At 35.6% G+C, this 15034-nt stretch overlaps 1 protein-coding gene across 10 annotated transcripts in view; it reads right to left on the bottom strand.

Annotated features, from left to right (window-relative positions):
- PDLIM5 (PDZ and LIM domain 5) overlaps positions 1-15034 on the bottom strand; it is a 178321-nt gene that overhangs the window by 116833 nt on the left and 46454 nt on the right. For all 10 annotated transcript variants that reach the window (XM_081128522.1, XM_081128519.1, XM_081128518.1 and 7 more), the window contains exon 3: positions 10035-10186. In XM_081128522.1, coding sequence (XP_080984648.1) covers positions 10035-10186 — 152 coding nt within the window. The remainder of the gene's footprint in view (positions 1-10034; positions 10187-15034) is intronic.

Raw genomic sequence — 15034 nt, 5'->3', positions numbered from 1 at the left:
CACTGGAAAATGTAATAAATAGAACGTTATTTCTGCCCTTCAGGAATTGGGCATGATCTTTTTATCACTTAATTGTCGTTCACATTACATCTTACTCAGCTATTCCGTTTCATACAAGGATATATTGCATGCTTCTCATTTTAAATCTCTGAAATTCAACTTTTTTTCTTTCTTAAAATGATAATGAAGGTTAATTTGGTATAATCCAATGCTGTGGAATCATGGTCCTTTAAATCTATTAAGCAGATGTGACCAGGAGAATCTTCTCATGTTACTCTACTCCTTCAGCTGTCCTGCTGTCTATGTCGTCTCCGGTTCCCTCCACACCCTCAGCCTGTCTCTCCTCAGTCTGGCCTTCCCTGTGAGTGTCTCTGCTTCCCAGTCTAATTTCAGATGGCTTAAAATGTTTTTGGCCAGAGGTTCCCATCTGTGAACCACACTTGAAGCAGATAACTAGTACACAGTTTTAAGTTTTCACAAGTGATTCACGAATTCATCTGTGTACCAAACACTGTTTAAAGTCTGCTTAAATCATGGTAACACTGGAATTTTTAAATAAATGTAGATTCCTATACACAGATGTAAAAAAAATCTTCCTCTTCATTTAAAACTGAGATACAATGATTATAAAAATAAAATTCTTAATGTGATGGGGGAAGGCCTTATCCAAGAAATATTTGATATTTTAAAAAAGGTCCTTATTTAAGGTTAGAAACTTATTTAAGGTTAGAAACCAGGGGTCCACACTGTGAGCTCCTTGAGAGCAAGAGTAAGGACCTCCTTTCTATTCCCAGGGAGCAGCCAGTTCAGCAAGTGTTGCATTAGTAGACGCTAACAAATGGATCTTAAACATTTTTTAAGATACAGTCATTATGACTAGGAGCTGTGTCTCTCCCCACCACCACACCCTGAGGCCATGCTAATTTATTATATTATATTCAGTCTGTTTTAAGACATATACAAGCTATATAACAGGTGGTTGGAGATGAATGTGGGAGGTTCAGGCAAGGAATAAGTCCTTCTGATCTTGGTGATGGGGTGGCTGGTGGGCCATTCACCAAGATAAATTCAGCAGGAGGTGCAAATTGGTGATCTAAGGTGTTGAGCTCAGTTCTGACCTTGTTGAGTTTGAAGAATCTGTGAGACATGCAAGTGTGAAGTAGTTCCAGTGACATGACGGGAGGAGAAGCCAGACTCTATAGTAAGTAGAAGACCAGGGAAAAAGTGAAAGAACAGAGCCTGGGTCTAGCAGCTAAAAGCCTGAGCAATCTCTGGCTCTTCCCTATTTCCTCATATCTACACCATTACTGTGGCTTTTAGAATTACTGTTCACAAGTTCTAATTTTTCTCATTTCCCCTCTGTTTTCTATTTCAAGCCCTCACTTAGCCAAGTCACTGCAATACTTGTCTCACCAAGCTCCCTGTCTCTGGTGTCTCCCTACCTTCTTCTAAACAGTCTCACTATCATCCTAAAAATGTCACTTTTCTGTTCAAAACTTTTAATACCTCGGTGTCTAAGACCCTGCAAAGCACTATTTTAACCTAACTTTCTTTTTATTCTTGTCTCTACTTCCAACTGGTCAACATGCTCAATCCAACATATACTGGGGATTGGCCACCTCCCCACTACCTCAGGCGGTATTCCTCCATGTGTGATACCCTTCTCATTTTTCAAAGTTTAGCCCAAATTTCAGCACCCCAGGAATCCTTTCCATTTGAATGAAATCTCAACCTCTTTACCTGCCTGTTCTAATCGCAATGAATAGATATAAATTCCTAAAAGGCAAAAATCATAAATCATGATTTATATCTACCCCTTATGACTGCTAGTCATAAGGTAAATCTAAAGGAAAAGTCCAATTTTAAGAAATTTGGAACATTATGAGACTTTCAACTCAAGTAATTAATGAGAGTGTTGAAAAATGAAGAGAAAATTATTTTTAAAAGTATTATTAAAAACACAACTAAAAGTTAGTATTTTAACTTGGTTTTAATATGTTACTCAGGGAATTAAAGGGAATAGACATGAATTTGAATGGGAGAATAAGAGAAAAAACTCAATTTCTTTTTGTCTTTCTGACTAACCCTCAAAAAAAGAGAATTATATCTGCCTCATGCCTCTAAGAACAAGAGGAATCAGCAGAACAAACAAGACTAGGTGTGTCCTGGTTTCTCTTTGCTGCCATAAATCACTGGATAAGACAATAACTTGAAACCAAAGCAGTAGTTAGCAGGCAGTAAACATAATGTTCGTATCCACTCTTTTTAAAAGCTTTAATTACAATTGTATGATCAAAATCACTCACTCGACTAAATACTCCTTTCTTCTAGCACTTGCATCATCATCTTTCTGACTTTCTCAGATAACTACTTTCCAGACTGCCCTCTCATTTTCTCTCATTTCCCTCCAGTCACACCCACTGTGTTGCTAAGAAACAAAATAAATATGATCTCCTGGAAGTAACTTTACAATGCATACTATATGAATACTCACTTATCAATAAAGAGAGAAGTAGGAAGAAAGGAGAGAAAATTTACCTTTATTATATCCTAGGTTCTTTACATGTGCTATTTCACTTTATGTTTATAATAGCCCTACAAGGCAGTTATTATTATGCCCATTTACAAATGGCTAAATGAACTGTTACATAGCTTGCCTAAGGTCACACAGCTAGGACGTAGTGAATCAAGGTTTGCACGAAGCCTGCCTAATTTCAAAGCCAGTGTTATAGTACCATTTTGTGGCCTTGTTTTAAAATTCTGCACATACAAAAAACATCATGCATGTTAAAATCTTACAATAAAGTTTTCAAATTAAATAGGTCTTTAAATGTATTATTTCCTAGGATTGTTTTCCCAAGGGTTATACACTGAAATCATTTTTCCTTCAGAGGAATAAGCAAGGTTTTTATGTTAAAAAATAACTAAACACTTTCAAGATGTAAAGTTCAAAAGGAAAAAAATGCAAAATGCAAAATACACCCCCACAACCCATGTTGGCCAAACCTGCTACTTACAAATTGCTACGCACTATCAAAAGAGATGAACTAGCTTGAGCCTTCATTTTCGACAACCTTTATCCATACTCAATAGAAGAAGAGGTACCTGATACATACTTCTACATCTGCTGATTGATTTATTGACTGACAGTCCCTTTTCCAGAGTGTCACATTGAGCAGAAAGTCCCAAACCCTTAATTATTCTCATGGAACGCATAGATAGAAGCTTACTGAAAAACTAAGTCTTTAAACTTTAATACAGAAATAAATTAGCAAATATAGTCAATGGCTTACAAACTTGAGAGGGAAAATGAAAGGTGACGTTCTGATAAAGATCAGGCAACCATATACACAAGTCGGTACCCAAATGAATGTTCCTATCTAGCAGCCCACGAGCCTATTAAGCCTCCTTTTTTAATTTTACTTTCATTCTAATATATTGAGTCTATGAAGGATATAGAAAATACTTAGTTATAATATTTATTATAGAATGCTGACAGGTAAGGCTAAAAATGAAAAGGATGTTTTGGATAGAGATGCTGTTGCTTACAAGAGCCAGAGTTACCCCTATTGTGTTTCTATTCTGTTTTATCAAATGTTATTAAGAGACTATAGTCACTAAGTCCCTTGCTACACAGAAAGTGGGGAGGATACAGGCTTTGAACTGACTTGGGTTTGTAAGGCAAGCAACACAAATTCTCAAAGCCATAATGTACTCATCTGAAAAACTGGCATGTTAACTCCTCCCGCAATGATTTGATATAAGAATTAAATGATATATGTGAAAAGTCTTGCACAAAAGAGATGTCAATGTGTGCTTGTCTTCTTCCCCTTCCTAAGCAGCACTTCTAATTTCAATGCTGAGGGGAGGGTGCAATCAAACTCAATCCTGCTGAAAAAGAATCATCCTCCAACCTAAGAATTAAAACCAAAACTAAAACAAAAACAACAAAATAAGCAAACAAAAAACAGTAAAACCTAAACTGCAGAGCGGACATTAGAAAAGCCTGTGAAATATCAACGGGGGGTGGAGATAACCTGAAGTGGGATAACATCCAACTCCAATGAAAAGAAAAGAAAATTGAACTAAACATCTTTTAATTCTCACGAACTAAAATATCCCTGAAACAACTGAAAAGTTTGACTAGAAAAAAAAAACAGTACTTTCTGAATTCTGGCCTCTATGCTGTTAGTGAAAGAGCAGAGTTGAACCCATAGAGCCAACAGTAATAGAATGTTAAGCAATCATTAAAATGAAACAAAAGATGGCTAAGAGCTTCAGATTGGTACAATACCTACTTTTTCTTTTTACTTGTAATTCAATGGACCTATTAAATTATTCCAAGCTGTCACTCATGAGTAGTAGTTGCTGGACCTCTGACAATTTTTTTTGTTGTTTCTTGAAGGATAAGGAAGGGGGAGGCATAAAGAGAGTACATCAATATTTTTCAAAACTCAATCCTTCTAGATCTTTCATTTCCAATCATAACAAGTTATACATTAAATGAAGTCTAAGGAATAAAAACAAAACAAAACACAGATATGTCAATACCCATAATGTAAAAAACAAGGAAGATTAGAAAAGCTATGTACCTTTTCTGTGATCCCAACAGAATTAATTTAAAAATATAAAATAAGAATAAATATATGAAGTATTTTTTAATGATTAAATGCTGTTTGAATATCTGTATGACCAACCTTTCATCTTAAAGTCAGCAGAATAGTACAAGCCAGTTTGCTAACCTGGCACAGTTTAAGATAACTCCAATGAAGAAAGTCCAATTTCCTGATTCTCTCGGCCAAAATAAGCAAACTTAAGTTAGTTTGATCTAACACCAAGCCCTAGGGAACTTATCATTTTACAGCTAAAAAACCAGAACAAGAACCCAAATTTAAAGGAAGTTAGAAATCACCCATGACCTCATTTTATAGTCAAGAAAATTAGGGCCCAGAAGTTTAGCAACTTGCCCCAATCATACAGTAAGTTAGTGGTAAGTTTATCTGTTATGTGCAGAATTATTGATATTGAAATGGTAAAAAAATCTTACTCATAGACTCCAACTCTAATATAGTTAACAGAGTTGTTAGACATCAGAGTTTTAAAAAGGTATTTTCTTCTTTTATTAGGTAAAATAATATAATTTTTTAAATGATCCACTTTGACTCAGATCAAAAGCACAGGTAAAATGGCTTTCAATATTTAAAAATAAGTACATTGCCATTTGCCTAATTTCCACAGGAGGAAAAATAATTTCAAACAGAATTTTTCATTGTCAAATTGTAGTACTCTTAAGAATAAGTTCCAGCCAGGTCAGAGCGGCTCAGTTGGTTGGAGCATCATCCCATGTACCAAAAGGTTACCGATTCGATTCCTGGTCAGAGTACATACGGAAGGCAGCCAATCAATGTTTCTCTCTTTCTCTCTCTCTCTCTCCCCCCTCTCTCTTCTCTCTCTAAGCATGTCCTTGGGTAAGGAATAAAAAAAAGAATGAGTTTCAGATGCAGAAAAACTTTTTTCAAATCCTTTTCAAAGATAAAGGACAAATGAAAATGAAATCTTTTACACCCCTGTATTCATTAGATGTCCAGATTGTAGTGAGTCAAGTTTTTGGGATATCACAGAGAGATAGACTAGATAGAAAAAACAAAGGTTTAAATAACCTTAATCAAGCATCCTTACTTTACTTTTTCCCTCTTAAATTCTATTTTAGGACACTGAGATTGGGCCTAAAGAAGAGATAGTTGGGTTTTTTTATTTTTTACTGAATTTATTGGGGTGACATTGGTTAATAAAATTATATAGGCTTCAGGTGTACAATTCTATAACACATCATCTGTATATTGTACTGTGAGTTCACCACCCAAAGTCAAGTCCCCTTCCATCACCATTTATACCCCCTTTACTCTCTCCTACCTCCCCCCACCCCTCTTTCCCTCTGGTAATCACCTCCATTATTTTTTTAGTGAACAGATACACAATATTTAATGCAAAAAATTTTTGCAAAACAAAATTGCTGATAATGTTCAGTTCAGCAAACACAAATGGGTTTTCTCTGTTATATTCTCCCCCTAAGAGTTCTTGGGTGGAGGTGAACAGGAGCTGGGCAAAAGTGGTAATCAGCCAGTGTTTCTGCAAGAAAAGGCAGAGCTGCCACTATCAAGACTGGGAGAGGCTTAGTCTGCTCTTTCTTTGAGCCCCTCTTTCCAATAATGAAGTCATTTTTCCCCCAAAAAACTCTCCAAGTCTTTCTCACAATTTTTTTATAGGCCCAGGAAAACTGAAATTTGATTATAAATATTAGAGTAACCCACAGGACCTACAAATTCTGTCCTACCTCTACCCATTTCCTGCTACCTCTCTGACCTCAATTCTGACCAGTCTGCCTTCACTCACTCAGCTCCAGGCACACTAGCTTCCCTGACAGGGCCACTGCACAGGCTCTTGCCTCTACCTAGGACACTTAGGACCCAGATATCGAATAACCTTCTCACTGAGGCTTTCCTGACCACTCTATTTTCAATTGCAATTCCCTACTCCTGCATTCCCTATCTCCTTTATGGGCTTTATTTTTCCCTATACCAATTATTTCCACATGACATACTATATGGTTCTACTTATGCCTTGTCAGCACTTACGAAGGCAGGAATTTTTATCTGTTCTCTTCACTGCTGTGTCCCCAGCATCTGTAACAATGCCTGGCACTTAGCAAGAGCTCAAAAAATATTTGTGGAATAAATGATTTCAATTTGGGAAAATAATGCTGATACCCATCAAATATTTATTAGACACTAAAAGACATCTTATACAAGATGTCAAATACAAATAGTGCATAAAACATGGTCTTTGCTTTCAAGAAGTTTGGTGGGAGAAACAGAACTAATATACAAGGAGTAATTCATTAATTACATAGGCAATACTATTAGGTATGACTGAACTAATTAGGTTTATTTGTACATAACTCATCCATGCCTTGTTATTCCTAGCGTATATTTAAATTACTGAATGAAATGGTATAAGCTTGTCATAGAAGTTCAGAGGCAAAAAAATAAGTAAGTTGCAATAGTAAGAGAAGTCTTTGGGCAGAGGATGAGTTCAAAATGGAGTTTGTGTATGTGGAGGCACATATTGGCAGTGAAGAGGTAGGCAGGTATTCCAGATGAACTGAATTTCCTGAGAACATAAAGGCATGTGACGGACAGGAAGAAACCTATCTTAAATGGAAAGACTATTCACTTTTGAGTAACGATGATCACAGTAGCGCATGCACATGCACACACACACACACACACACACACACACACACACACACACACATACACACACGACAGCTGGTGACCCATCACTAATAAATGCAGGGGAGCGAGGGCAAAAGCCCAGTTCCCTTACTTCAATGCAGGACAGGCTCTATAGTCTATGGCACAATTTTGTTCCAAAGCTCCCTCCTGGATCAAGTTGAGACTAGACATTCCCTGAAACCACATCCTAGCTCATCTCAGTGTCTTCTTCCCAATCCTTCCTTTAATATATCACCTGACCATGAGTCTCACCTTAGGTTCAGCTTCTAGACAAACCAAACTAAGTCAAGTATGTAGAGGAATATTCACGAAGAAACTACGTGTTTATGAAGAATCTCACAGAGAAAGTACTGTTGTAGGTAACTCAGCTTGGAAGGATAATGCAGAGCAATATGGTTGACAGGTGGCATAAAGAGAGTACGGTGTCTGGGGGCCAATTAAGGATGCTGCTGTTCAAATTCAGAAATAAGTGGAAGAAAAAATAATTTCTTTGATATGAGAAAGAGAACTTTAAGAGGAGAATGGCCCTAGTATAGAGAAGAACTGAAGAAAACTCTGCCAGGTTTTATTTTTCCTTAAAAGGCAAAAAGTATTTCTTCAGTAGCACTGCCAACGTCATACCATGAATTTTCTTGAATGCAAATCTCTTTTCAGGCTGACGTTACCTAACACAAGAACCATTCAAAAACTTGAGAATTACAATGAATTACAATAGGACCCTAAAGTTCTCTCTCCTACTTTGAGTCCCTGAATGTCATTATTCAGAAATATGAAGACAAGATTAATGTATTTAAGTAGCTTAAAAGAATCTTTATTAGAAGCAGTAGCAGATTACTACTCAAACTGGAAATGTACCCAAACAGGGAAACCTCTGGTCTTCATCTCTTCTTATGGGACCTAGAAGTGGTTTCAATAGGAAATAAGATACTGGATCCTGGGTCATAAAATAGGGAGCACAATGTGAAAACAAGTAGGCTAGTAGGAAAGAAATGATACCCAAGAAAAGAGCTTATACCCAACATAAACTTTCAACTTTAGAATTTGAGAAACAGACCACCATCATCTGTATTTGTTTTGTTTTGTTGATATTTCACACAAGTTAAACTTCTTGACTTCTTGGTTCCCTTTCAAAATCATACTTAGTAAAAATGCCCATAAATAAAAATGAGTACTTTCATTTATGGGCAGAAAGGATACTATCAAAATAGAACATTTTAACAAGGTTATGTTTCACATTGATTACTTTTATAGGCATTAAAATGTATAGCTAATAGTTATCAAAATTTAAATACACACAACTTTTTACTCAACAGTCCCACTGAAAGGAATTTCTCTCAAGGGGGGAAAAAAAGAAAATGGTTAGAAAGCCATCAGAGTAAATCTTTAAGTCTAAGTTCATAAAAAATTTTACTATTCAGTTTTAAGACCAAATCGATATTCCTCCAGACAAGTACATATAATTTACCCTGTATATATCCTTTAAATAGTTCCAGGAGAAACTCAAAAAAGGCTACATAGCTAGATACCTTTGGAAGGCACCACATACGTTATTCCCCTTAAAAGATTTATAATACACAAGATAATTTATGGAAGACTTTGAGATGTTTTGGGGGGAAAAAGGTGTTTTCCAAATTTTATAGAATAGAAACACTTTTGCAATCATTAAAAACAAGACCTGTTTAAAACTTTCCATAACCACCTGGCGACAGCCACCTTCCTTATAAACCTAAAGGTTCAGAGCTACACTCAATCACCCTCTCTTCACTTCTTCTTTCCCCTCCCCATAGCCCAAGATACTGCAGTGGTTCTAACTTTAGAATTCATAATAATCACAGGGAACTTATTAAAATATAATTCTTGGCCCTGGCTGGTGTGGCTCAGCTGGTTGGAGGGTTGTTCCTGTCTACCGAAAGATTGCGGGTTCGATTCCCAGTCAGGGCTCATACCTAGGTTGTGGGTTTCGTCCCCGGTCGCGGAGTGTAAGGAAGGCAACCAATCAATGTTCTCTCACACAGCAATGTTTCTCTTTCTCTTTCTCTTTCTCTTTCTCTTTCTCTTTCTCTTTCTCTCTCTCTCAAATCAATAAAACATGTCCTCAGATGAGGATTAAATGTATATAAAATTCTTGGTTCTTACTTGCAGATATTCTGATTCCTATCAGTATTTTTAATAAGCAATCCAGGTGATTTCAATGTAGGTCAAATGTTGAGACATTCAAAATGCCTGACATATTATCATCAAAGAGAGAATTAGCTGTTTCATAATTGAGGCCAGGTAACTTTAAAAATAAAAGTTCAGAAAATCTGGACTTCATATCTTAAAAAATTACTTTTCTACCCAAGGAAGCAAAGAGAAAAGACATGCCAAGAAAAGTCAAATCATACCTTAAAAGAATACCCTCTAATATAATGCCCAGAATATTAAAGCAAAGGGTTTTACCCTATAGTAAGACTTCTTAGCCTGCGCTCCACTGAGAAATTTCAGGAATTCTTAAACTCACTGAGCTGCACACACTATTTTTGTGAGTATGTGAATACATGCCTTTTTATGGAGAAATAATCCAAAGCTTTCACCAATTTTTATGCTGCTCGACAACTCAATTTAAGAGTATCATATTTTTTATTCATCTGAAAACAGCGTAGTAAAAACTGTTTTTTAGTTAAGAGTATGAATCAGACACACAAAAACACATTTGCCAGTGTTATTTTCTGTCTCAGAGCCAAACAAAAAGCAATTTACCTTTGCAGAGTCATATTCAAAGAGCCTGTGCAACCCTTAATCTTGTTCTGGGCTTCCAGGTGAGTCATTCCATGGGCACTTATTCCATCAATGCTGAGAAGCACGTCACCTATTCTCACATTTGCCTGCGATGCTTTGCCACCATCTTTTAGCTGTAATAAATAAATATAATTAGGAGTGTCACTTATTAAGAAATAATAAACACAGATGAAAATTATACCTTTGCTAACATCATAAGAAAAGTATATTACTTTACTATTAGACAAAGTAAGAAAAATTATCTTGTTTAACAGGTAAAGTTAAAATTTAAGTAACATTCATGTTTATTTTCTTAAATTCTTATTTGCTCTATAAAACTAAAATAATTTTATGAGAAAGGTTCCCTGATAATTTCTCCATTTCTTTACTGTGTAACAGTAGAGTGCGATTGTTACAAATGAGTAAGAGAAGTAGCCAAGGAAACTATATATTAGCACAAGAAGAAGACTGTAAGCTGGATAGGGTATTTAATACGCTTTTAGAAGTAATTTTTAAAACTCTTTAGACAGCTGTATTTTTGTTTGAGCACAAACAGAAATACAAATGGGAGGATCTACTGAACAATCCTTCCCATTGAGTCCCATTCATATCCAGTATTTGGGGGGTTGAATTCTTTCAGATCACAGGCCCAGATACCTTTTATACTGGATGTTTCCTGCTCTAGGTGTTTAGCAGGCAAGGAAGGAAACCAGTGTGCCTGAGACTGTCAGACTGTTTTGTGTACCACAGTCTTTAATCTCCAATCTTTCTTTCCTTCTCTAAAAAATTTTCTACTAGAAAATTTTCTATATAGAAAAAAATATCTATTTGAGCAAGGATATGTAAAATTTAACAGATATAAGGTGTAAAAAATATTTCAGACCTTTAAAATGAAACATTCTCTCTCACATACATAGTATATAGTGATTTTGTTGTCATTTTTGTACTGATAAAAACAACTCCTTTCAGCTGCCCAGATATTTGAAGGTAAAAAAAAAAAAATTAATGAAATGTTGACACTAAAAAAATAAAACTTGCAGACTCATATAAAACTTATCAACATTCTTATAACATATACACACCTTTTATTACATATATTGTATGATTGTCAAAGTAGTTCCAAAGTTTAATGAAAATTAAATGAAGTGGACTTCAGGATCACAGGATCAAGAAGAAAAGAATTAAGATAGAACCTTATTACATATATTTTAAAATAATGTATAGGCAGATATATTTATTAAAATATAAAAGGAGTGTGTGTGTATTTAGGATTTAGGAAAAAGTCTTTTAAATTAACAATACATTAAGTGATGTGGTTTTACTATAGTCATGCACTCCATAAGTGCATTTTGGTCAACAACGATCGCACAGGTAGCAGTGGTCCCATAAGATTATAATGAAACTGAAAAATTCCTATCCCCTAGTGACATCGTAGCTGCGGTAACATTTTAGCCCAAGGAATTAATTATTCATGTGTTGGTGGTGATGCTGGTGAAAACAAACCTACTGTGCAGCTAGTCTTATAAAAGTAGAACATATACAATTATGTACAGTACTTAATACTTGATAATGATGATACACAACTATGTTACTGATTTATGTATTTACTATACTGCACCTTTTTATTGTTAGAGTTTACTCTTTGTACTTATAAAAAAAAAAAGTTTGCTATAAAATATTATGCCATATTAGGCCAGCAACAACCTCAGACATCTCTTGACTGCATCTCTTTCTCTTGTGCTTGATTTAACCTTGTGTTGTTTTGTACAGTGACATGCTGTACAGGCTTGTAGCCTAGGAGCAATAGCTATACCATAGAGCCTAGGTGTAGTAGGCTATACCATGTAGGTTTGTACACTCCAGGATATTTGCCCAACAATGAAATCACCTAACAACACATTTTTTAGAATGGATCCCAGTCGTTAAGCAGTTCATGACTATATATTAAATAATGGGTGTGGACCCTCTTTTAATAATTAGCATTCCTTTATTCATTTAAATATCTTAAAAATCATTTAACACAGAAATACTAATTGTTCTTCTCTTGTGAAAGACATTTACAAAAAAAAAAAGTTCCTAAAGTCAGCAGTTTTCTGTAGTAGTTATTCACAGGATTGTTATAATGACTATGTGAGATTATAGCTCAATAAATGCTAACTATTATTACTATTCTCTTGACCTCAGATTACTAATCTGAGAAACATGGGTGCTGTACTAGATGATCTCAAAGGCCTTCCTAAGGTCCCTTCCAAGTTTTAAAAGTTCACCTATCTGTGAGCTATCTGCACAAAGGTATAGATCTAATCCCAAAATAGGAGTCGAATTTTAAAGACCTTGTTGGCAGTGCAAATGGACATTTATTCCCCATTAAAATCAGCAAATGAATTGAAATTTGAATAATGATAGAAAAAAGTATAAACATAATTTACCCTAGATTTTATTTTAGCCAAGAAAGGCAAGCATTGAAAAAAGAGAGAGAATAGAGCTAATTACCTCACCTTTCCTAACATAAAGTAGCCTTACCATAGAAATAATGAAACCTATGGAAAGTTTCTCTAAATGTATCTAACAAAAGCAATTTAAATACTTCCAGCCTTGTAGTAATATAAAGGTAGTAAAAAATGCAGAAAGAAAATAATCAAATCCAATGTCATAACCAGATAAAACTTTTCTTACCCCTTTGTTCAGGTTGCCTAACTAGATTCTGAGCTCCTATGGCCTCAAGATTTTCAAAACCAACTTCTCAGAATTATGTTTTTAAGGTTGCTTTACTCTAACACCTTATTTTCCGATAGTAGAGCACAGGAATCCTACAGCTCCTGTGAATTCTGCCTCCTTCCATTCCTCTCCCATGCTAGTCCACACCCCAATCACCTTTCACCTTGATCTTGCCTACAGCTTACTGCAAGACTCTCCATATTCCTCCCGCCCCTCCTCCACCTTTGTATTTCCATAATGGTGGCCCTACTCCTATTTCACACTGGGACTCCAATCATGTCAACTATTTATAAAATGAGGGTGAAAAAACTCCAAATATCTTCTGCTTCTACAATGTAGAATAAAGCCAAAGCCTGAAATACAAGCCATCTATAATCTGTCGCTACTGGTTTCTAACTTCAAAACAAGCACCATAAGGTCAGGGATCATGTTTTATAATTTGCTGTTTTCCAAGAGCCTTGACTACTGTAGATATTAGAAAATATCTGATTAAACTGTAGTAAAGAAGAAATCAACAAATCAGTACATCAGTTTAATATACTAAATTCTAGAAGTATACTTAATTCACCAAAGAAAGAACAACAGATTATAATCTCAAAATGATAATCTTCAATTAATTAGGCTGAACTGATTTCAGTAAGGTCAAAAATCAAACAATATTTCCAATAGGACAAAGTAAATGCAGTTTGGATAGTTAGTAATGTATTCTTCCTAGGACTTCCAAAGTGATAGCACAACTCCCCTTGGCAACTTCATTGAACAAGTATTAGGAAGAGCTTAATTATATATAAATATATATAAATGGTTGTTTTTTGTAAATCTTCACCCAAGTATATTTTTTCCATTTATTTTTTAGAGAGAGTGGAAGAGAGAGAGGGAGAGAAAGAAACATCGACGTGAGAAAGACACATCAATGCATGTGCCCCAACAAGAGCCAAGATCAAACCTGCAACCTGGGTACCTGCTCTTGACGGGGAACTGAACTCGAGACTCTTTGGTGCGAGGCTGACACTCTAACCACTGAGCAACACCGGCCAAGACAAAGGGCTTAATTATATTTAATCTCAACTCTTTCTCAATAAATTGTCAAAAATAGAAACAATTACCCATCACCATCTGTATAATCTTTCGTTATTATTTAAACTGTCAAACAAACTCATTTTTATCTACAGTTTTTTGAACTTAGTAATGTTGTCTTGGCTTTTTTACATTAACTTCTTAATCTCTATCATTATTATTCAATACTCAGGCTTCCTACTTACATGATTTAAAGATCATGAAGAGCCTGAACTTGAACTAATGCTGTATGTATAGTGGGAAAGGCCCATTGCCTAGAACCAAATATAAAACTTGTTAAAGGTCGCATCTCACTGAATACTCCTGAGCTTCATTTATCCCCAGGACCACTTCCTCAAGCCATGCACTCATTACAAAGATAAATTTCCCCCCTCAATTGGGTATTATGTAGCATTTTTATGAATTGTGAGCAGCTAAGAAAAAACTACAAGGTCACCCATTATTTGCATAGTTCATTTTTTGTTTTTGCAAGCTAAATAGCCTGCATTTGTTTGAAGCAGTAATAAGTTTCTGTCATCAGTAAACCTTATACATAATATATGACAGCCATAAGGGTGTGTGTATTTCATAAATGCACAATTTGTAGGAAGGAAGCAGTTGTGGGAAGCTCCTGGGTCAAGCCCAGTATAAATCAAACTAATCACAAGCAAATGCTTCTCTTTTGATCTTTAAGTGCATTTTTCAGTACTGCTGTCCAATTTTCCATAAACTTAACTGTAGCTGTATGCTTCTTTAAAAACACTGCTTTGTGGTCTCCCTTAAGTAGCAAGCGTACATGGCTGCACATGTTGGAACTACCTCTGAGCTTCTGTTTATTGATGCAGATGGATAGACTCTGTGGGGGAAGGGGAGGGGGAGGGGAATGAAAGGGAAAAAAGACATCATAGATATCAGACTTGCACTTCTCCCATTTTACTTTAACTAGGAAATGCTAAAAGGTAAATTTTCTTCCATCATTTTAGAGAAAGAGCTCCTCTCACATAGTCTTTTTCTGCCCAGAGAAAGAAATGACCCAGAAAAAAGTAAACTGGACTATTTACAGAGCACTAACAAGTAAGTCAGGGACTTTGGAGGCACTTTATCATTCTTTACCACTATCAGAATTTTTACAGATGGGGAAAGAGAGCTTCAAAGAGATTAAATGATTTGCTTACGTCCATATAGCAAGTAGGAACACAGTCCTGAGC

Source organism: Miniopterus schreibersii (assembly GCF_964146895.1).
Source record: "Miniopterus schreibersii genome assembly, chromosome: 1".
NCBI classification, from domain to species: domain Eukaryota; kingdom Metazoa; phylum Chordata; class Mammalia; order Chiroptera; family Miniopteridae; genus Miniopterus; species Miniopterus schreibersii.
Note: the sequence above shows the minus strand (reverse complement) of the source record. Positions and strands in the feature narration are given on the sequence as shown.